Here is a 22,505-nt window from a genome sequence, read left to right on the forward strand (position 1 = left end):
TCAGTGGAGTGGGGGCCAGGAGGAGGAAAATAATAATACAAACATATGATGTGTCCATACAAAGCTTCTACCTAACTTGAAAAGAAAAGGTGGGGAGCTGGAGTGATGGCTTAGCAGTTAAGGTGCTTGCCTGCAAAGCCAAAGGACCCAGGTTCAATTCCCCAGGACCCACATTAGCCAGATGCACAAGGGGGTGCACACCTCTGGAGTTCATTTGCTGGAGGCCCTGGCACACTCATTTTCTCTCTCTCTCTCTCTCTCTCTCTCTCTCTCTCTCTCTGCTGCTTTCTTTTGCAAATAAATAAATAAATAAAAATAGGGCTGGAGAGATGGCTTAGTGGTTAAGCACTTGCCTGTGAAGCCTAAGTTCACAAGTTCAAGGCTCGATTCTCCAGGACCCACATTAGCCAGATGCACAAGGGGGCGCACGCATCTGGAGTTCATTTGCAGTGGCTGGAAGCCCTGGCACACCCATTCTCTCTCTCTGCCTCTTTCTGTCTCTGTCACTCCCAAATAAATAAAAATGAATAAAAATTTAAAAAAATATATAAATATAAATAAATAAATAAAAATAGAAAAAAAGAAGAAAATTTCATCTGCTAACATCTTTGCTCTTGCCCACTCTGTCCGGGTTCCTCCAAGCTCTTCGCTGCTCAAAGCCTTCACCCTGCCCCGCCCCCGACGCTCCCTCCCTCTCAGAGCTGAGGTCTGTTTAAATCTCACTTGTCAGCGACGTCTTTCTGAACTTAACCTTCCACAGCATTCCCCAAACCCCCAACCCTGCCCCACTTGTTTTTAGAACAAAGCAGCAAAATAAAATTCCTGTTCACTGTTGGACAATGTTTCACACATACATCAAATGGGCCAAAATAAATAATAAACAGGGCTGAAGAGATGGCTTAGTGGTTAAAGTGCTTGCCTGTGAAGTCTAAGGACCCAGGTTTGATTCCCCAGTACCCATGTAAGACAGATGCACAAAGTAGTACGTGTGCCTGGAGTTCATTTGCAGTGTCTAGGGGCCCTAGCATGCCCATTTTCTCTTTCTAGCTTTCTATCTATCTATCTATCTATCTATCTATCTATCTATCTATCTATCTGCCTCTTCTTCTCTCTTTCCCTCACTAAAATAAATAAAATAAAATAAAAACCAGCAACCTTATAGACAGCTATCTCACACAAACCAACTGCTTATATTACAGCTAGGTATACATACAAAAAAAAAAAAAAATTACTGGAATGGGGCTGGAGAGATGGCTTGGCAGTTTAGGCATTTGTCTGCAAAGCCAAAGGACCCAGGTTTGATTCCCCAGGACCCACATAAGCCAGATGCACAAGGGGACACACGTGTCTGGAGTTGGTTTGCAGTGGCTGGAGCCCTGGCGTGCCCATTCTCTCTCTCCTTCTCCCTCTTTCTATCAAATAAATAAATAAAAATAAAATATTTTTTAAAGTTACTGGAATACTCAGAATAAGATATTTTTTAATTAATTTATTTATTTGAGAGAGAGAGAGATTATGACAACTCAGAGCCTCTTGCCACTGCAAATGAACTCCACGTGTGTAACTTTGTACATCTGGCTGACATGGGTACTGGGAAGTTGAACCTCGGCTGGCAGGCTTGGCAAGCAAGCCACTTTAACCCCTGAGCTATCTCCCCAGCCCAGAATAAAATTTTTGTCCTTGTTGTTTTTGCTTTTGTTTTATTTATTGATTGCTTGATTGGGGAGGGAGGGATGAAGCAGGTCCTCTAGCCACTGCAAACGAACTCTAGCTGCATATGCCACCTTGTACATCTGGCTTAAGTGGGTCCTGAGGAATCAAACCTGGGTCCTCAAGCTTCACAGGCAAGCACCTTAGCAAATTAACCATCTCTCCAGCCCTGTTTTATTGTTGTTATTTTTTTTCAAGATAAGGTCTTACTCTAGCCTAGGCTGACCTGGAATTTGCTATGTAGTCTCTGAATGGCCTTCAACTCTCCATGATCCTCCTGCCTGTGCCTCCCAAGTGCTGAGATTAAAGGAGTGTGCCATGACACCCACGCGTGTTTTTGCTTTTCCTTTTTCTTTTTTCTTTTTTCTTTCTTTCTTTTTTTTTTTTGTTTTTTCTTTTTGTTTTTCGAGGTAGGGTCTCACTCTGGTCCAGGCTGACCTGGAATTCACTGTGTAGTCTCAGGGTGGCCTCAAACTCACGGTGATCTTCCTACCTCTACTGGGATTAAAGGCATGTACCACCAAGCCTGGCTTGCTTTTTAAAACAAAAAACAAACAAAAAAAAAAAAAACAAGGCTTTTCCCTCCTTTGAGATTATAATGACCATGGACACAACCACAAGTAAAGTCAGGAGGAAATAGAAAACTGGGAAGTCTGATTTGATCATCCATAAGCATTTAAAAATGGCATTTAAAAACCATGTGCCAAAATATAAAGTGTAAATAAAAAGTACAAGTTTTTCTTGTAAAGTTCTTTGAAGGGGTCCTGCAGGTTTTGGTTGTTATTTCTTCCTGCTGGAAATTCTCCCTGTGGTTTTGGTGGGGTGCTAAATTACAGGCATCACTGCCCACGCGGACAGCGGGCCTGCCTTAGGCTCCCACACAGAGATTCCGGGGACCTTTGAAAATACCTTTTCCAGGGCTGGAGAGATGGCTTAGCGGTTAAGCGCTTGCCTGTGAAGCCTAAGGACCCCGGTTCGAGGCTCGGTTCCCCAGGCCCCACGTTAGCCAGATGCACAAGGGGGCGCACGCGTCTGGAGTTCGTTTGCAGAGGCTGGAAGCCCTGGCGCGCCCATTCTCTCTCTCTCCCTCTACCTGTCTTTCTCTCTGTGTCTGTCGCTCTCAAATAAATAAATAAATAATTTTTAAAAAAAGTTTAAAAAAAAGAAAATACCTTTTCCAGCCGGGCGTGGTGGCACACGCCTTTAATCCCAGCACTCCAGAGGCAGAGGTAGGAGGCTCACTGTGAGTTCAAAGCCACCCTGAGACTACCTAGTGAATGTCAGGTCAGCCTGGGCTACAGCGGGACCCTACCTCAAAAAAACAAAATAATAATACCCTTTCCTATTTTGCTGCCTAGTGTCCTCATCATTCTGCTTCTATGTCAACATCATCATCATCTTCATCTTCACCTTATCCTCTTCCTCACATAACTGCCCTCATCTTCCCACCTTCTTCTTCATCTATCTCATTGTCAGCCTCCTGTTCCCCATTTTCCTCGTTAGCATTCCCATGGGTAGGGGCTTTTCTTCCGTTTTCTGCCTCAAGCCCCATGTGGTGGCACACATCTTTAATCTTAATCCCAGCACTGAGGCAGGAGGATCACCATGAGTTTGAGGCTACCCTGAGACTACATAGTGAATTCCAGGTCAGCCTGAGCTACAGTGAGACCCTACCTGGGGGGGGGGAAAAATTCGCTGCCTTCTCCACAACTTCCTTCTTGTCCTTCAAATCCTTGGTGTCCACACAGAGTCTGACATTGTGGGGCACCAAGGTGGAGCCATGATGCGATGCAGGGAGTGAAAAAGAAAGCGAAAGCTCAAGGACTGTGGCCAAAAAGCTGCCAAAGTCCCCACGCAGCAGAAGGTGGCCACAGACAGCAAGCTGGGAGACAGATGCCAGAACAAAGATGTGAGAACCTTTGATCCCGGCACTCAGGAAGCCAGGGTAGGAGGATCCACTGTGAATCTGAGGCCAGCCTGAGACGACATAGTGAATACACAGAGCAGCCTGTGTACTCGTTAGCTTTTTGTAACACTTAGAACTTTCTAGCACACTGGATAATTCACTCACTTATTTGTTCAACGTGCATTAACGGTCTCACCTCTAAATCATAAGTTCCACTATGGTGGGGATTTTTTGTTTTATTCAGTATTTGAAACAGCTGAGTCTCCAAACACTGTCCATTAAAAAAATCAGAGCTGGGCCTGAGATACTCAGAAAAGTGATCCACCATACACACACACACAGAGAGAAAGAGAGAGAGAGAAAGAGAGAGAGAGAGAGACACCCAGGCTCAGGGTTCTCATGAATTCTTTTTGTTTGTTTGTTTGTTTGTTTATTCATTTAAGTAAAGGAGAGAAAGAATGGGCATGCCAGGACTTTTAGCTACTACAAACAAACTCCAGACGCATGTGCCACCTTGGCCACTAGGGAATAGAACCTTGGTCTTTAGACTTCCCAGACAAGCGCCTGAACGGCTAAGTCATCTCTCCAGCCCTTACGGATTCTTTCTCTCTTGCATACACCAGAAGCTGAGAGCTGATGCCTCCCCAGATTCCTCTCACCAAAGGGACTGACTGGGGATGGCTTTCTCAGACCCCGTTAAGTCCTTCTGCCTTCTGCTCAATCAGAACTTGCTGGTTCTGCCTTGGCAGTTTGCTGCTTAAGTGGCTCTGGCCCACACGCAGAGCCACCAGAGCCACCCGAAGCGTATGGGCCTCAGAGTGTCATTTCCACTCTGAGCATCTACAAAATGAGAAGCTGAGGTCAATGACGTTCTCCAGGTTTTCCCAGTTCGGGCATTAGTGCACGGGAGCGGGAACGGGTGCGACCTGCAACAAGACAGACTTGGAAACAAACCAGCTTTGGGACACAGGAAAGACCAGCTTTGGGGCACAGGGCAGACCATATCCAGAGAGGAAGAGATGGCAGCAAATATAACCGAGTGATGAGGGTGTCCCCTCCGCAATCAGCAGCCACCATCCTGTTTTTACAAGACAGCAAAGGCGACGGTCACCGGTTCTGCTTCACAGATGTGGGGCCAGCACACAGGAAGCCGGGTTTCCCAGCTGCCACTTCCAGCCCTGCCACACGTGATTGCTTCGGTATTTCCCAAGTGCATGGGAGAACACTCTCAGCGTTGGGTTATCTCAAATGTCCATGATCCATTAACCTATTCTAGGCGCTGGTAGAACACAAAGTTGGAATTTGTTTGCTAATGTCTCAAATACATCTAGAGATGCATTTATTTACATCAAACAAAGCACTACGCTGTCTGTGAGAAGATGTCTCACTGAAAGCCCTGTGAAACTGCCTCTGATTCTTGGCAGGAATAGGTGACTCATTTCTCAGGGTCAGCTAAGGTGGGCTTCCTCCTCATCTTGTTCCAAACGTCCCCCACGAACTACAAGACGGAGTAATAGACTTTTTGTTTGGTTGGTTGGTTGGTTTTTTGTTAGGGCCTCACTCTAGCCCAGCCTGAACTGGAGTCCACTCTGTAGTCTCGGACTGGCCTCGAACTTAGAGCGATCCACCTACCTCTACCTCCCAACTGCTGGGATCAAAGGTGTGCGCCACCACGCCTGGTTTTGTTCTTTTTTTTTTTTTTTTTTTTTTTGAGGTAGGGTCTCCCTCTAGCCCAGGCTGACCTGGAATTCACTATGTAGTCTCAGGGTGGCCTTGAACTCACAGGGATCCTCCTACCTCTGCCTACTGAGTAAATAAGATTGTGGACTAGTACATATTTTACTGAAAACAGAACTTGAGACTCACAACATTGATAGCGTCCTCCTGCAAACTGTTACCACTGAAAATGTAACACCAGAAAGAAATGAGACACCATGCCGGGGCGTGGTGACGCATGCCTTTAATCCCAGCACTCAGGAGGCAGAGGTGGGAGGATCACCATGAGCTCAAGGCTAACCTGAGTCTACATAGTGAATTCCAGGTCAGCCGGGACTAGAGGGAGACCCTACCTCAAAAAAAAAAAAAAAAGAAGAAGAAGAAGAAGAAGAAAAATAGGAAAAAGAAAAATAAGTGAGCCGGGCATGGTGGCGCACGCCTTTAATCCCAGCACTTGGGAGGCAGAGGTAGGAGGATCACTGAGAGTTCGAGGCCACCCTGAGACCCCATAGTGAATTCCAGGTCAGCCTGGGCTAGAGTGAGACCCTACCTCGAAAAACCAAAAAAAAAAAAAAAGAAAGAAAGAAAGAAAGAGAAGTGAGACACCAGAAAGACATAGCAGATGAGGGGAGGCGGTGAACAAGCACTGAGGTGAGGGGATCTAATTTACTCTCCAAGTTGTATCCAATTTAGGAACTGTGTATTGTATGTTTCCCAAAACAATACAAATACAATTATTTTTGCTATATCGTTCCCATGAATACATTTGTAGAGTAAAAATATCCCAATACATATATATATATATATATATATATATTTTTTTTTTTTTTTTTTTTCCCCAGAAACAGTGGTGCATGCCTATAATCACAGCTACTTGGAAGGCTAAGGCAGGAAAATTGCAAGCTTGAGGCCAGCCTGGGCAACTTAGGTAGACTATGTCTCAGATTAAAAAAAAAAAAAAAAAAAAACAGCCAGGCATGGTGACACGCACCTTTGATCCCAGCACTTGGGAGGCAGAGGTTGACTTGAGTTTGAGGCCACCCTGAGACTACATAGTGAATTCCAGGTCAGCCTAAGCTAGAGCAAGACCCTACCTTGGGGGAAAAAAAAAAAAAAAACTTTTATTTGGGAAATATAGTCAAAATGGCCTTTTAAAATATTATATTTAGGGCTTGAGGGATGACTTAGTGGTTAAGCACTTGCCTGTGAAGCCTAAGGACCCCGGTTGGAGGCTCAGTTCCCCAGGACCCATGTTAGCCAGATGCACAAAGAGGTGCATGTGTCTGGAATTCGTTTGCAGTGGCTGGAAGCCCTGGCATGTCTATTTTCTCTCTCTCTCTCTCTCTCTCTCTCTCTCTCTCTCTCTGCCTCTTTCTCTCTCTCTCAAATAAATAACAAAAATGAACAAAAAGTTGTTTAAAAATATTTTATTTATTTATTTGAGAGAGAGAAAGAGACAGATAGAGAGAAAATTGGCACACCACGGCCTCCAGCCACTGCAAATGAACTCCAGACACTTGTGCCACCTTGTGCATCTGGATTTACGTGGGGACTGGGGAATTGAACCCAGGTCCTTTGGCTCTGTAGGCCAGTGTCTTAAACACTAAGCCATCTTTTCCAGCCCCCGAGTGGCCATTTTTATACCAGCGCAGCAGAGTCCCAGACAGCGAGAAGGGGGTAGGTCACAGAGGCCATTACGCGTGTGCCCTGCAAGTTGGGCCCCCGAATAGTGTCATAGAGGTATGTCATCCAAGAACCTCTTGGTGAGCAAAACCATCACACTCTCATTTACAGAAAGATATTCTAATACTTCATTATCCCCTCCATTCAAGCGCAGCTTGTAATTAAGACAGAAATATGGCAGGAAACGTTATTAATTTAGTAGATGGTGCCAAAACCCTTCCTTCATAGTATGAAGACTCCCTTACAAAGAGAGAAACTGCACTGCTCAATGTCTGGAGACCCAAGCGGGTGAAATACCATGCTACCAAAAGGCCTAACCGCTCACACAGGTCACCTCTTCCTGTCCCTACGTGACCAAGAGTCTCCAAAACGGTGTAAGGTCTTGCAAAATACCGCTTCAGCTCCCCGGAGAGAAGCTGAAAGTGTCTCATTGCCGGGCTGGTTTGTGGCTAAGAGAACCTTTTGGAGGCCGTGGAAGCCTTAGCTAAGCTTTCCCAGATCAGCTTCCCCCCATCCTCCTCCCCTCAATGGCCAACACAGCTCTCCCATTCTCTCTCTCTCTCCCATTGTTTCCCAGATATCCCTCCCTTCATAAAAGCTGTCTGGCTGGGAGCTTAAAATATTGCTGGACAGTAAAACCTTCCCATCAGGACCAATCCAGTCATATCTGCTCAGTCGTGCACACATTAGGGGCGGGGAAGAGAACTGGGAGGTGGGCTTTTAGGTGGCAAAGGAAAGTCGCCCATGTTGCCATTTTGCTGCTGAGCGCCAAGAGAGAAAGACAACGTCTATTTCTCCGCGGGACCTTACACACACGGGCAAGTTTCCTTTGGATAGTGGGAGCTGCCAGCTTCTGTCCCCTGCTTTCCTAATTAGGCTTCATACTCAGGTCTCTCCAAAAGGAGAAGGTCATCCAGTGAAGTCCACTCTTGGGCTGGGATGGTGGAACTCCAAGTCCAATCCCGAAAACTCTCTTGGAGTCGTTAGGCGTTGGTGGCAGTCTGGAAGGGAGAGGCAGACTGAGATACGGTGATGCAGTGGCAAAGATGTTCAAACTCCAGCTAACGTGACTTCTTTTTTTTTTTTTCGTTTTGTCTTTTTTGTGGTTGTTGTTGAGGTAGGGTTACCCTAGCCCGGGCTGACCTGGAACTCACTATGTAGTCTCAGGGTGGCCTCGAACTCACGGCAATCCTCCTACCTCTGCGTCCCAAGTGCTGGGATCATAGGTGTGCTCCATTCCACCCCACTAACTCAATTTCTTAAGGTCTTTTCATTTTGGGATTGAATTTGCATGCCTCCGGGAATCCATGGGGACACAATCCAAGCATTCCACTTATGAAAGTGATCTTCACTCTTTTCACTCAGACCTCCGTGGCAGGGTGGGGTCGGGGGGGCTCATAGCTGTTGAGTGCTGTGAATGTAGGGAAGGGCTTCCTGCTAGGCATTTACATTTAACAGAGCACAGAAACAGACCTGGTAAAGCACCCCAAAACTTACGGGGAGCAGTTTCTGTGATCTGTTTTCAGGAGCTCCCGGTTAGAGGCTCTCTACCTAAGAATGGAGGCCCTGTTATGCTCCCCCCCCCAAAGCAGTGAGTGGCCCACTAATGCGTTGGGAAATTTGTTAGCCTGGATTAATATGTGTTTGGAGGGTGGGGCTTTGAAAAATATTTATTTACTGACTTATTTATTTATTTATGTGAAAGAAATGGGCACGCTCCAGGGTCTCTAACCACTGCAAACAAACTCCAGCCGCGTGTGCCACCTTGTGTATCTGGCTTACTTGGGTACTGGGGATTTGAACCTGGGTCCTTAGACTTTGTAGGCAAGCGTTTTAACTGCTAAGCCATCTCCTTGACCCAAATATGTGGCTTGGTGCCTCTTCAAAACCAGGACAAGGTTACATTCTCCTTAACAGCCCTCTCCGCTTGGAGTAGACAACAGGACTCACACCTGGGTTTGGCCCTCACAGCTTTGCTGCCTTGGGAACCATTTAGCCCTCCAGGCTTGTCACGCCCTGGTCATGGACATTGGTAATGAATGTCTGGTCCCCTGGGTCTCACATACCCAGCTGTGGCTCTGTCCATTCTCGCTCAAGACAAAAATTTTCAGCATCCGGTGACAAAAATGTGATAATGATGAAATAAACAACGTTGTCACTTTTTCACCAGGTTAAAAGTTCAATTTGAAGGCTTATCTTTTATTTTGAAATCATTTCCTTCTTGAGTTTTGTCCCCCTTTATGAAATTATGGCAAAACAGACGATAGACATTTATTTGATGACTTAATGTGTCTTATTTTTATAACCTTGTTTAGCAAAATAAGGAGTTGACAGCCTTACATCAGTCACCTTATTTTGTGCTTATTATGCTAGTTTTTAAGTCCAAAATTTGATAATCATTTGCCTAGTTCACAGCTAGTTGTCAGGACTAAAATAAGATAAATTAAAATGGATCACTATAAAGAAAAAGGAAAAACCCCAACACAAGGTGTTAATTTAAAAGGCTTTTTGCCTTGTTTTATTTTTTTGAGGTAGGGTCTCTATCCCAGGCTGACCTGGAATTCACTATGTAGCCTCAGGGTGGCCTTGAACTCTTAGCAATCCTCCTACCTCTGCCTCCCAAATGCTGGGATTAAAGACATGCACCACCACACCTAAAAGGTTGTTTTTTGGTTTTTTTTAATCTTTTATTTATTTGCAAGGAGAGAGGGGCAGGGGGGAAGAGTGCCCAGGGCCTCTACCCACTGTAAACAAACTCCAGATGCATGCACCACCACTTTGTGCATCTGGCTTTATGTGGGTACTGGGAAGTTTAACCCAAGTCACTAGGAATTACAGGCAAGTGTCTTTTTTTTTTTTTTTTCAAGGTAGAGTTTCACTCTAGCCCAGGCTGACCTGGAATTTCCTCTGTAGTCTCAGGATGGCCTCAAACTCACGGCAATCCTCCCACCTCTGCCTCCCGAGTGCTGGGATTAAAGGTATGTGCCACCACGCCCAGCCAAGCAAGTGTCTTAACCACTGAACCATCTCTTCAGTTCCACAAGGTGTTATTTTAATCATCACCTCTACCCATAATTCTCTGGCAAGATATTCTCAGGAATATATGGCGGCCTTGGGGTTGGAAACTTGAACTTTACCAGTTTATTTTCCATCTGTACTAGATCTGTTCACTAAAATTTTACAAGTTAAATAAAATGGAATTGTCTCTTTAAGGAAGAGAAGAGAGGATTATTCCTCTGTACTCCAGTGGAACAGCTTGCTACTCTGATTTAATCTTCTTTAAGTTTTCATTGCTAGAAGTCAAGAACAAGGGCTGAAGAGATTGCTTAGTGGTTAAGGCACTTGCTTGCAAAACCTAAGGACTCATGTTCGACTCTCCAGATCCCACGTAAGCAAGACGCACAAAGGTGAAGCAAGTGCAAGATCACACATGTCCACTAGGTGGCGCAGGCCTCTGGAGTTAGATTTCACTGGCTGAGGCCTTGGTGCACCAATTTTCTCCTGTCTCTCTTTAAAATAAAATTTAAATTTAAAAAATGTTAAAAAAAAAAAAAAAAAAAGGAAAGTCAAGGGGCTGGAGAGATGGCTTAGCAGTTAAGTCGCTGGCCTGCAAAGCCAAAGGACTCAGGTTCAATTCCTCAGGACCCACGTAAGCCAGATGCATGAGGTGGCGCATGTGTCTGGAGTTCATTTGCAGTGGCTGGAGGCCCTGGCACGCCCATTCTCTCTGTCTCTCTGTCTCTCCCTCTTCCTCTCTCAAATTAATAAATAAAAAGAAAACAAATTTATTTGAAAAAGAGAAGTCCAAAACAGGGTTGGGGATGTAGCTCAGAGGTACAGCAGTTTGCTGGGATGTAGATGAAGGTCGTTAGTTCAGTCTTTAGCACTAGAAGCAAAACAAGTCAAGAACCCAAGACATTTGCCCTTAGCACATATAAATCCTTTCCCTCCCAGCTGTCAATCACCATACCGTGAGAGAGAGTGTGCCCTGAGTGGCAGTTTCCTTTGATTGTCACAAGAAAAATCTTATAATTAGTCCTGAGGAAAAAAAATCAAGCAGTCAAAACTCAAAACAACCCTAGCAGGTCGGCTGGGTTGTGAAGGACACAGCTTTACTGGGGCTTTAGTTTGGAAATCACTCACGTGGCAGATAGGAAGGCCTGTGTCGTGAGAACGTGTCTTGATGCTCAATGACAAGAGTCTTCGGATTGATGTTTTGGATCTTATACGAAATAAGCAGCACCTGTCTCTGCTCTGTGTGTGTGCACGCGCGCGCGTGTGGATGCGTGCGCTATATAGTGTTTCTGGGTTTTGTCTCAGAACAGCTGCCTTGGAATCAATCAGCTTACTTTTCTTTTAGGTATTTAGTATTTCAAGTCTGGACTCTTCTTGTTGTTGCTACAGGTAGACAGGGGTTCCCTGAATGTAGGTAACCCTCGTCTTGCAGGCACTCTGCAGATGCAATGTTCTGTTCCTAAAGTGATTACTATCCATCCCGTTTCCTGACGTCTGTGGAGGTCCCACGGTAGGAAGTGCTTCGTTCTTTGTTGATGAAGGATGAAGCCAAAATTGATTCCTTCTCTCCAAGAACTTTTGGTTCTAAAACAATGGGATTAAGCACATACTAATAGTAAGATATGAGATTTGGGCCAGGAGTGGTGGTGCACGTCTTTGATCCCAGCACTCAGGAGGCAGAGGTAGGAGGATCGCCATGAGCTCAAGGCCACCCTGAGACTACAGAGTGAATTCCAGGTCAGCCTGGACTAGAGTGAAACCCTACTCAAAAAACCAAAGGGGAAAAAAATAAGGAAAGCAATGAGATTTGGAATGGATTAAAACTAGATTTTAGGGGCTGGAGAGATGGCTCAGTGGTTAGAGGTACTTGCTTGCAAAACATGACCGCCTGGGTTCCATTCCCCAGTATCTACGTAAAGCACAAAGTGACGCATGTATCTGGAGTTAATTTACAGTGGCAATAGCCCCCCAGTGTGTCCTTATGCATGCTCATTCTCTCTCTCTTGCAAGTAAATAACAAAAATAACATTTTAAAAATAGACTTTTCCAGGCGTGATGGCACACTTCTTTAATCCCAGCATTCGGGAGGCAGAGGTAGGAGGATCACTGAGAGTTCAAGGCCACCCTGAGACTCCATAGTGAATTCCAGGTCAGCCTGGGCTAGAGCAAGACCCTACCTTAAAAAATCAAAACCAAACCAACAAACCAACAAATGAAAAGATTTTGACGGGATTTTCTCCTGGATCTGTCCCAAGGGAATTGGATGCTTGGATGGCTTGCCTAATCGTGGTGTTTCGGGTTTGGGAAATGGCTCAGCGGTTACAGGTGCTTGCTTCCTTCCAACAGTGATGTCTCCCATCTGTTTTCAGAAAGACGGCTGCCACTCTTAACCAGGTTGAAGTGTGATCTGATAACTACAGCCAGGATTCTGAGCTACCAGTTCTGCGTAAAGGGTCTTCTAGTCTCCATCCTTCCCAGTGCAGATCAGGACAGTGAGCTGCCCTCACCTTTCCAGTAGAAAAAGAAAAAAAAAAAAATGCTACTCCAGAATACTTTTAACCTCACTAGGAGTTTCTGGGGCTGCAAGAGGAAGAACACATTCAGCTGTCTAAGGAAAGAGCTGGTGTGCAGAGCCCAACAGCATGGGCTGGACCCTGCAAGTGGGTACTATCTATCCAGGCTCCGGTCACAGAACGGGAGGGGCTTTAATATGTGATTTTGGCGGGGCGTGTTGGCGTGCGCCTTTCATCCCAGCACTTGGGAGGAAGAGGTAGGAGGATCGCTGTGAGTTCGAGGCCACCCTGAGGCTACATAGTGAAGTCCAGGTCCGCCTGGGCTACAGCAAAACCCTACCTTGGGCCAGGGGCAGGAGTGTAGAAAGCAACCATCATATTGCCTTGACTGCCTGGACTCCTGAATGGAACGTGACTGGAAGAAATCCAGGGTCCTCGAATACAGGCTGTTGCCCTGATGTAAGGGAGGTGAAACATGAATTCCTTAACTCTAGAGATGTTCAGGAGGGAGGAACAACGCACCTCAGGGGCAGTAAGAATATTTACCACAGTCCTTCTTAGGCCACAGGTTTGCACTGGATGAGCAACCCAGTTTGCACACACCCTTCCTGTCAGCTCAATCCTGTCACCATTAGCCACTGCTATGCTGAGGACATGATATGTTATCACGTTCAGTGGCTTTTTTTTTTCCCCACTAACCAATTTTCAGCTCTATTTAAACAGCCACATAGGGCTTGAAGGATGGCTTCATGGTTAAGGCATTTGCCTGCAAAGCCAAAGGACCCAAGTTTGATTCCACAGGATCCACGTTAGCCAGATGGACAAGGGGGCACACGTGTCTGGAGTTCCTTTGCAGTGGCTGGAGGCCTTGGTGTGCCCATTCATTCTCTCTCTTTCTTTCTCTCTCTCTCTCTGTCTGTCAAATAAGTAAATAATAATAAATTTTAAAGTGTTTAAGGGCCGGGAGTGCTGGCACACGCCTTTAGTCTCAGCACTCAGGAGGCAGAGGGAGAAGGGTCATCATGAGTTCGAGGCCACCCTGAGACTCCATAGTGAATTCCAGGTCAGCCTGAGCTAGAGTGAAACCCTACCTCGAAAGACCAAAACAAAAAAAAGCACATATAACAGACCCCAAAGCCTTTCCATTCTGTGGACTGGACCTTCCTCATCCTGGAACAGTGGTAGTCTTCCTTCCTAAAGCATTCTCTGTGCACTTTGGATTTAAAAGACTAATAATAAAGAACATACTGCTCTCAATCTGTAAAACGATTAAGAAAGGTTTCCAGCTTTCAACCTCAAGGAAAGAAAACGTAAGTTAGGAGTACAGAAGTCAGAGGAGAATTGTGTAGCTCCGGCTGCCGGCAGTATTTCTTAATGGTGGAGCAGAGACAGCCAAACCTTTGGGATCAGGCAAAAAGGAAAACACGACTGCTGCTGTTTAGCGGAGTGATCTCAAACTATCTTCTCAACCCCTCAGAGCCTCCGTTTCCTCGGGAGTTGAAAGCAGGTTGGTGGGCTGGGCGGCATGTACAGGCATTAACCACACAGTAGTAAGCAGTACGGGCATGTGGTCCCTCCCAACACAGTCCAGCAGGGTTAAGAGAAATGAAATAATCTGTCAAACGTCTGTCCCACAAAAGGTGTTCAGTAAGGTCCACTTCCCTTCAAACATATAATCATTTTACATGCAAAAACAAAATGAGGGGGCTGGAGAAGATGGCATAGCAGTTAAGGTGTTTACCTGCAAAGCCAAAGGACCCTGCTTTGATTCCCTAGGACCCACATAAGCCAGATGCACAAGGAGGCGCATGCATCTGGAGTCTGTCTGCAGTGGCTGGAGGCCCTGGTGTGCCCATTCTCTCTCCCTCCCTCTCTCTTTCTCTCTCTGTCTCTCTCTCTCTCACACACACACACACTATCTCTTTCTCACTCTCAAATGAATAAATAAATAAAACATATTTTTTAAAAAAAACAAGATGAGGGACTGGAATAGAGAGATGGCTTAGCAGTTAATGCACTTGCCTGCAAAGCCAGAGGACCCAGGTTCAATTCCCAAGGACACATGTAAGCCAGATACACAAGGTAATAGTGAATGCATCTGGAGGGTTTTTTTTGGTGGGGGGGATTCGAGATAGGGTCTCACTCTAGTCCAGGCTGACCTGGAATTCACTATGTAGTCTCAGGGTGGTCTCGAACTCACGGCAATCCTCCTACCACTGCCTCCGAGTGCTGGGATTAAAGGCGAGCGCCACCACGCCAGGCGCATCTGGAGTTTGTTTGCAGTGTGTAGAAGCCCTGGTGTGCCCATTCCCAACCCCCTCTCTCAAATAAAAAAAAAAAGATTTAAAGATTAATACAAAGTTCCACACATGTAAGAATTGTATTAGGGGCCCAGACACTCATAGTATAGGACTTTTTTTTATTCAGTTTTATGTCTCATGAATCTTTCATCAATGTATGGTCTTGATTTAAATTCATGCAACCACAGATTTATATTTATGGTCCACAATAAATTATTATTTTTTCCATGCAACGTATTAACTTTTCCAGGTTTTGTCAAGCTTAGAACAAGTTACAGTAAAATTTTAATTAAGTCTTATGAAAACACTTCAACATTATGATATTGTAGCCATTTTCAGGGACCGTAATGACCTTGTTGTCCTTAAGGCTCCTAAGATGACATCACTATTGCCAATGCTTTCTAAAGAAACCATTGTTAAGCCAGGAGTGGTGACACACGCCTTTAATTCTACAGGCAGAAGTAGGAGGATTGCCCATGAGTTCAAGGCCACCCTAAGACTACATAGTGAATTTCAGGTCAGCCTGGGCTAGAGTGAGACCCTACTTCAAAAAAAAAAAAAGAAAAAAAAAGAAAAGAAAGAAAGAAATCATTGTTTTTTGGTGAGGTTCAAACCACTCGTGGGGTAAATGAGAAGCAGGTATTGTTAGTGAACCCATTTTACAGATTCCTATTAAACCCATTTGAAGACCCTAACGGGGGCTGGAGAGATGCCTTAGGGGTTACAGTGCTTGCCTGCAAAGTCAAAGGACCCAGGTTCGATTGCCCAGGACCCACATAAGCCAGATACACAAGATGGCACATGCGTCTGGAGTTCGTTTGCAGGGGCTAGACCGTCTGGCATGCCCATTCTCTCTGTCTCTGTCTCTATCTATCTATCTATCTATCTATCTATCTATCTATCTATCTCTATCTATGTATGTATCTATCTGTCTATCTATCTGTTTGCCTATCTATCTGCCTCTCTATCTCTTCTTTCTTTCTTTTTTTTTTTTTTTTTTTTTTTTTTTTTGAGGTAAGGTCTCAGTTTAGCTCAGGCCGACCTGGAATTAACTCTGCAGTCTCAGGGTGGCCTCGAACTCACAGCGATCCACCTACCTCTGCCTCCCGAGTGCTGGGATTAAAGGCGTGCGCCACCACGCCCGGGCCTTACCTCTCTATCTCAAATAAACGAAAATGAAACATTTTAAAATGAAGACCCTAACGGAAGCACATTCCTCGGGGCTTCTTCTGCCCCCTCAGCACCGGTCTGCGTAGAAGAGCCGCTCAAAAAGATGCCCGGCGCCTGTTCCCAGTGAGTCCAGAGAGGAGAAGTGGTGCCAGGAGGGTTGGCCAAGATCTTGGGGTCGGGGTGGAGGGGTGTATGTGGGGGGGGGTGTGCCTCTGAGGATGGACCGATGCGGGGGAAGTGTGGTGGTGGGGGGGGAGCTCGGGTGATCTAATGTGGCTTGTCCCTCGCAGGTGGTCGCGTGAGCCATGGGCGACTGGAGTTTCCTGGGCAACATCTTGGAGGAGGTGAACGAGCACTCCACGGTCATTGGGCGCGTGTGGCTCACGGTGCTGTTCATCTTCCGCATCCTCATCCTGGGCACGGCGGCCGAGTTCGTGTGGGGCGACGAGCAGTCGGACTTCGTGTGCAACACGCAGCAGCCCGGCTGCGAGAACGTGTGCTACGACGAGGCCTTCCCCATCTCGCACATCCGCCTGTGGGTGCTGCAGATCATCTTCGTGTCCACGCCGTCGCTCATGTACGTGGGCCACGCCGTGCACCACGTGCGCATGGAGGAGAAGCGCAAGGACCGCGAGGCCGAGGAGCTGTGCCAGCAAGCGCGCGCCGACGGCGGCGGCGGCGGGGCGGAGCGCGCGCCCCTGGCCCCGGACCAGGGCAGCATCCGCAAGAGCAACAGCAGCAGCAAGGGCACCAAGAAGTTCCGGCTGGAGGGCACGCTGCTCCGGACCTACGTGTGCCACATCATCTTCAAGACCCTCTTCGAGGTGGGCTTCATCGTCGGCCACTACTTCCTCTACGGCTTCCGCATCCTGCCCCTGTACCGCTGCAGCCGCTGGCCCTGCCCCAACGTGGTGGACTGCTTCGTGTCCCGGCCCACCGAGAAGACCATCTTCATCCTGTTCATGCTGTCCGTGGCCTTCGTCTCGCTCTTCCTCAACATCATGGAGATGAGTCACCTGGGTCTCAAGGGGATCCGGTCGGCCTTCAAGAGACCCGTGGAGCAGCCGCTGGGCGAGATCCCGGAGAAGTCCCTGCACTCCATCGCCGTCTCCTCCATCCAGAAAGCCAAGGGCTACCAGCTCCTGGAAGAAGAGAAGATCGTCTCCCACTATTTCCCGCTGACCGAGGTCGGCATGGTGGAGACCAGCCCGCTGTCCGCCAAGCCTTTCGGTCAGTTTGAGGAGAAGATGGGCGCAGGGCCCCTGACGGACATGTCTCGGGGTTACCAAGAGACCCTGCCTTCTTACGCTCAGGTGGGAGCCCCCGAAGTGGACGCGGAGGAGCCGCCCGCCGAGGAAGGTGCAGAAGCCGAAGCGGCAGGGGAGAAGAGGCGCGAAGCAGAGAAGGCCACCCCGGAAGGGCAGGAGATGGTCGCGGTGGTGCCCGAGGGCGAGAAAGCAGAGACCCCTGGAGTGGGCAAGGAAGGTGAGAAGGAAGAGGCGCCGGCTGAAAAGGTAACGGCCGCCAAGCAAGGGCTGTCATCCGAGAAGGCACCTGCTCTGTGTCCCGAGCTGACGGCCGACGACACCAGGCCCCTGAGCAGGCTGAGCAAAGCCAGCAGCCGAGCCAGGTCAGATGACCTCACCATATGAAGCGCTGCCAAAGAAAAACACCCCACCTCCAGCTAACAGGGGGGGCAAGATGAAAAGGTGTCAACATGTTTTTTGAGTCTTCTGTGTCCCCTTGGGTCGCCATTTCCGCCCCCCCCCCATCCCTGGTTGACCAGACGCTGCCCCAGACAATGTACAACTAAAGTGTCTCTCCCATCCCTAAGGGCTCCAGAGGCAAACTGAGCGTCACACCAAAGTCCCCTGGTTCGCATGACTGCCCTGTTCCTTCCCCTCACCCACCCCCCAGTCAGCTCTAGGGTGGGGAGGGTGCTTTGCTTTCATCCCCATTTCTCTGTGGCCGTCCTTCAGGTCAGGCTCATGGTTACCGCTTAATCACTCAATAGCCTTGATTCGGGGCTTGCTAGCTCAGCCAGATTGTCCACACAGCACTGCCCTGGCAGTTAGCATGTAATGCTGTATCGGGGTCTTAAATTCAAAACCCTAAAGCGTCCATGAAGGTCACTTAGATTGCTGAATGGGCCCTTCTCTAATGCAGCGCAGAGAGGTAGGGCTACGGGAATTGGACAGCAGGGCCAGCTGCTGACCACTTCCAGGCCATAGTTAACCTTGAAGTGTTAACTGGCCACCTGATTTTTTTTTTTTTCCCCAAGAGAATCCCAGAAAGTCACCCTTTAATTGAAACTTTTAAGAGTTTTAATTTTGGCAACTTAAATTTTAAATACAGTATGTGGGCCAAATGAAATGTATCCAGTCTAACCTGTGGGGTACCAATTTGCAATGTTTGTTGACATTAATGAGCCCAACTTTACTATGGAATTGGTCTTTTTTTTTTTTTTTTTTAATGGTCTCAACCTGTTTTTGTGCTTCCAAACTTCATTTCACCACTTTGGAATGTTATGTTTTTTTTTTAAATATTTTGTTTTTTATTTATTTATCAGAAAGAGAAAGAATGGGTGCTCCAGGGCCTCCAGCCACTGCAGATGAACTCCAGATACACGCCCCAACTTGTGCATCTGGCATACGTGGGTCCTGGAGACTCGAACAGAGGTCCTTTGGCTTTGCAGGCAAACACCTAAACCACTAAGCCATCTCTCCAGTCCTGGGATGCTATGTTTAAGTCCAGGAAATGCTCAGAGTTTTAACTGACCGTTCTGTTAGATCACTGAAGGCCCTGGGTTCGAAAGCAAGGTAGCCTTAGTGTGGGGAAGGGTTCAACCCTGAGCACCATCAGAGAAAGAGGGACGGGGTCGGGGTCTCTGCCTGTGAACTGACAGGGCTTCAGCTTTCAAGCCTGCTGTGGTTTTCTTCCCTGATGTAAGGTCTCTCCAGCATCACTGCTCAGGAACGCTACATCTCCTTTCACCAGGGACGGGAGCAGGGCCAGTTCCAAGCTGGAGGGCCTCTGCTCACAGGCCTGTTCAGAGGAGAGTCAGCTCTTGGGCTTTGCCCAGGCCCAAGTGGAGTACTAAAAAGAAAAAAAAACAAAAATCAGAGAGAACCAAGATGGCAGGGGAGGGGTGCATTCTTTCTTCCCCTAGAGCCCACAAAGTTGATGCTCACTCAGGGGCCAGTCAGTCCCAGGCTAAGCTCTATCGCTGAAAGAGACGTAGAGGTTAAAAGGAATCTTATAGGTCTTTTGCCTTATATCCCCTCAGCCAACCCACCTTGAACAGAGTCCATTCAAGGGAAGCTTTCCAGAAAAGAGAGAGAGAGAGAGAACTCAGGACTCATCTGAACCAAAGCCATGTCTCATGGACTATGTCAAGGGCAGAGCAGCAGAGGTAGAAACAAGCTGATAAGGCAGGGACCTGCACAGAGGGCCAGGAGACCCAGAAAAGCTGCCTTTGTTTCATCTTCTCTACCAACACAGTCCCAAAGCATGACAGTCTCTCTTACAGCATCTCTGGTTACCACCTTCCTCAGAACATAATCATTCTAGATAGGCCTCTCCAAAAGCCAGCTTTCTCCAAAACCATTCCTCCCAGTGAAAATCAGTACGGACATTCCTTAGTGCCCTATTTTAAAGCAATGTGGTTTAAAAAATAATAATAAAATCACCCTAAGAGATGATTATTTGGTAATTAATCCTGGGAAATTTGCATTTGAAAGCAAGTTTAACAAACCGGGCGTGGTGGCGCACGCCTTTAATCCCAGCACTCTGGAGGCAGAGGTAGGAGGATCGCCGTGAGTTCCAGGCCACCCTGAGACTACATCGTGAATTCCAGGCCAGCCTGGGCTAGAGCAAGACCCTACCTTGAAAAACCAAAAAGTAATAAATAACTAAAAATAAAAGCAAGTTTAAAATAGTAGCAACACATCTTTAATCCCAGCACTGGGGAGGCAGAAGTAGGAGGATGGTTGTGAGGCCAGCCTGAGACTAACAGAGACTGTTCCAGGACGGCCTGGATTAGAAAGAGTGAAGGAATGTCCCAGGCAAGGGACAGTTGAATAGAAGGAGAACACTTTCCTCTTAGACATGTGACTCACTGGCTACCGCGTGCTTCTTCCCCCTGGCAGATGGGTGGCATTCCAGCACAGACCTTGTGTCTGATAAGAGCAGGAACAAAAATAACAAGCTCGTGAGCCCACATGAGTATCCTTGACCCCATCCACTGTGCTATTATTGCTTCAGCAGTTTTGTTTCTATTTTAGGAAAAGCCTTATTTTTTTTAAAATTTGTTTGAGAGAGGGAGAGAGAGAGAGAGAGAGAATGGGCACACCAGAGCCTCTAGCCACTGCAAACAAACTTCAGACGCGTGCGCCCCCTTGTGCATCTTGTTTATGTGGGTGCTGGGGAATCATATCTGGGTCCTTTGGCTTTGCAGGCAAGTGCCTTAACCACTAAGCCGTCCCTCCAGCTCCCTGCCCCTTTTTATCAGTACTGGAGGTGGGAGGAGAGTTTCTATCTCAACAAGGACCTAATACAGAGAGAGAAAGGAAGGAAGGAAAGAAGAAAGGAAGGACGGACTAAACTGTAGTCTGGCACTGGCACTGTTCGGAACCAGGGCACAGCAATTGCAGAGGGCTGTTGGTCGCCTTGTCTTGGCTTGGTGTAATTGTTTGAGTGAGGGTTCTTCTGCCAATGAGGCTTGCTTCGACACTCATACCTGCTCAGTCCCCAGAAAACATGCCATTTTCCTTCTTAGTCGTTCCAGTAAAAAGAGAGAGCCTTGTTTGGGGGGGGGGGGAAGACACAGGAATCATGCATGCAACAGTGATTTTCTTTCTATTTCTGCCATCTAGTAACTGTGTTATCATTGTCCCTTAACCTCTCTATACCTCAGTCTTCTGGCCACAGGCTAGCCATGGCACTTACCACCTACCTACCTCCAGGAGTATCATAAGAACTGATAAGTTGGCTGCCACGCCTGGAGCCTGCCACGTGGTGCAACCCCCTGAGAGATTCCTCCAACAGCAGTAAGATGGGGAGGGAGGGCAGGGAGGTTTCCATCTGCCTTACCTACCTGGTGAGGGATTTTCAATGTGGAGTAGACATTCTGGAGATAAGTTTTCTCAGAGAAAACACCACAAGATCTTCATTCCATATGCTAAATAGGAACCTGAGACTTCTTTCACTTTACTAAATGACTGGGGACAGATTGGTAATTATTTTCATCTCTGGAATAAGGTGCCTATTTTTTTTTTAATTTATTTGAGAGACAGAGAGAGAGATAATGGGCATGCCAGGACCTCCAGCCACTGCAAACGAACTCCAGAAGCACGTGCCCCCTTGCGCATCTGGCTTATGTGGGTCCTGGAGAGTCGAACCAGGATCCTTTAGCTTTGCAGGCAAATACCCTAACCGCTAAGCCATCTCTCCAGCCCAAGGTGCCACTTTTTAAAAACTGTGTGATTATTTATTTTCAAGCAAAGACAGAGAGAGAGATAGAGAGGAAATGGGCACGCCAGGGCTTCCAGCCACTGCAAACGAACTCCAGATGCGTGCGCCACTTTGTACATCTGGCTTTGTGTGGGTCCTGGGGAGTCGAACCTGGATCGTTAGGCTCTGTAGGCGAGCGCCTTAACTGCTGAGCAATTTCTCCAGCCCATAAGGTGCCTCCTGTTAAGCTGCCGGGTCACTCCTGCCAGGTCCTGCTCAGAGGCACCTGTGCGCCTGTACTCTACACGCTGCACCCCCGGCCTCTGTTGTGAGGGAAGCTGTCGTGACTGATTTGGGATTATGATCTCCCTGGGCTCCGCTGGGTCCAGTTTAAGTGCTCCCTTCCAGCCAGTCCCTCATCAAATCAATCCGTAGACCATATGGACCCGCTCATAAAAAGACACCGAACAGCAATATGCCAGAAGTGTGGCTTCTTCAAAAAGGGGCTGGTGACTCCATGATGGTCACATCACCATCAGGAGAGATCTGTGACCCAAGAAGGCGAGAGTCGCTGGAAGCTCAATTAGAACATTTCAAGTTTGGCTGGGTAGTCCCGAGACTGGCATTTAAGACACCAAAAACAAAGGCCAATTTGCCATGACTTTGCCCCTTCATACACAGGTGAAGCAGCCAACAGAGCATTGGCCAAATATTCTTGAAAATCAGGACGACCTTGGGACCCACAAAAAAAGTGCTGACATCTGAGTTGGAAGTGGTGGCTGTTCCTTAGGAACATCGAAGAAGCTAAGACAACACTTAGCACCTCTGTATGAAAATGGTCTCTAGGTTAATTGGGAAGCATAAATCAGCCTCTTCTTCATAAGAATGTGATAGTTCTTTTCAAAAACCCACTAATTTGGGCCAGGCATGGTGGTGCACGCCTTTAATCCCAGCACTCAGGAGGCACAAGTAGGTGGATCACTGTGAGTTCAAGGCCAGCCTGAGAGTATATAGTGAATTCTAGGTCAACCTGGGTTAGAT

General features: G+C 47.2%; 1 protein-coding gene across 1 annotated transcript; it reads left to right on the plus strand.

Moving 5' to 3' along the window:
* The first annotated feature begins 16,318 nt into the window (after positions 1-16,318).
* On the plus strand, positions 16,319-17,665 carry Gja8 (gap junction protein alpha 8). The gene has a single exon (XM_004659091.2). It carries the CDS (start codon positions 16,319-16,321, stop codon positions 17,663-17,665), a length of 1,347 nt encoding a protein of 448 aa, XP_004659148.1.
* Positions 17,666-22,505: the final 4,840 nt, after the last annotated feature.

The sequence above is a fragment of the Jaculus jaculus genome, chromosome 19, assembly GCF_020740685.1.
Source record: "Jaculus jaculus isolate mJacJac1 chromosome 19, mJacJac1.mat.Y.cur, whole genome shotgun sequence".
NCBI classification, from domain to species: Eukaryota; Metazoa; Chordata; class Mammalia; order Rodentia; family Dipodidae; genus Jaculus; species Jaculus jaculus.

Bases quoted from the DNA above. Each gene is read 5' to 3' on its own strand.
- Gja8 (XM_004659091.2), top strand. From the start codon at position 16,319: ATGGGCGACTGGAGTTTCCTGGGCAACATCTTGGAGGAGGTGAACGAG.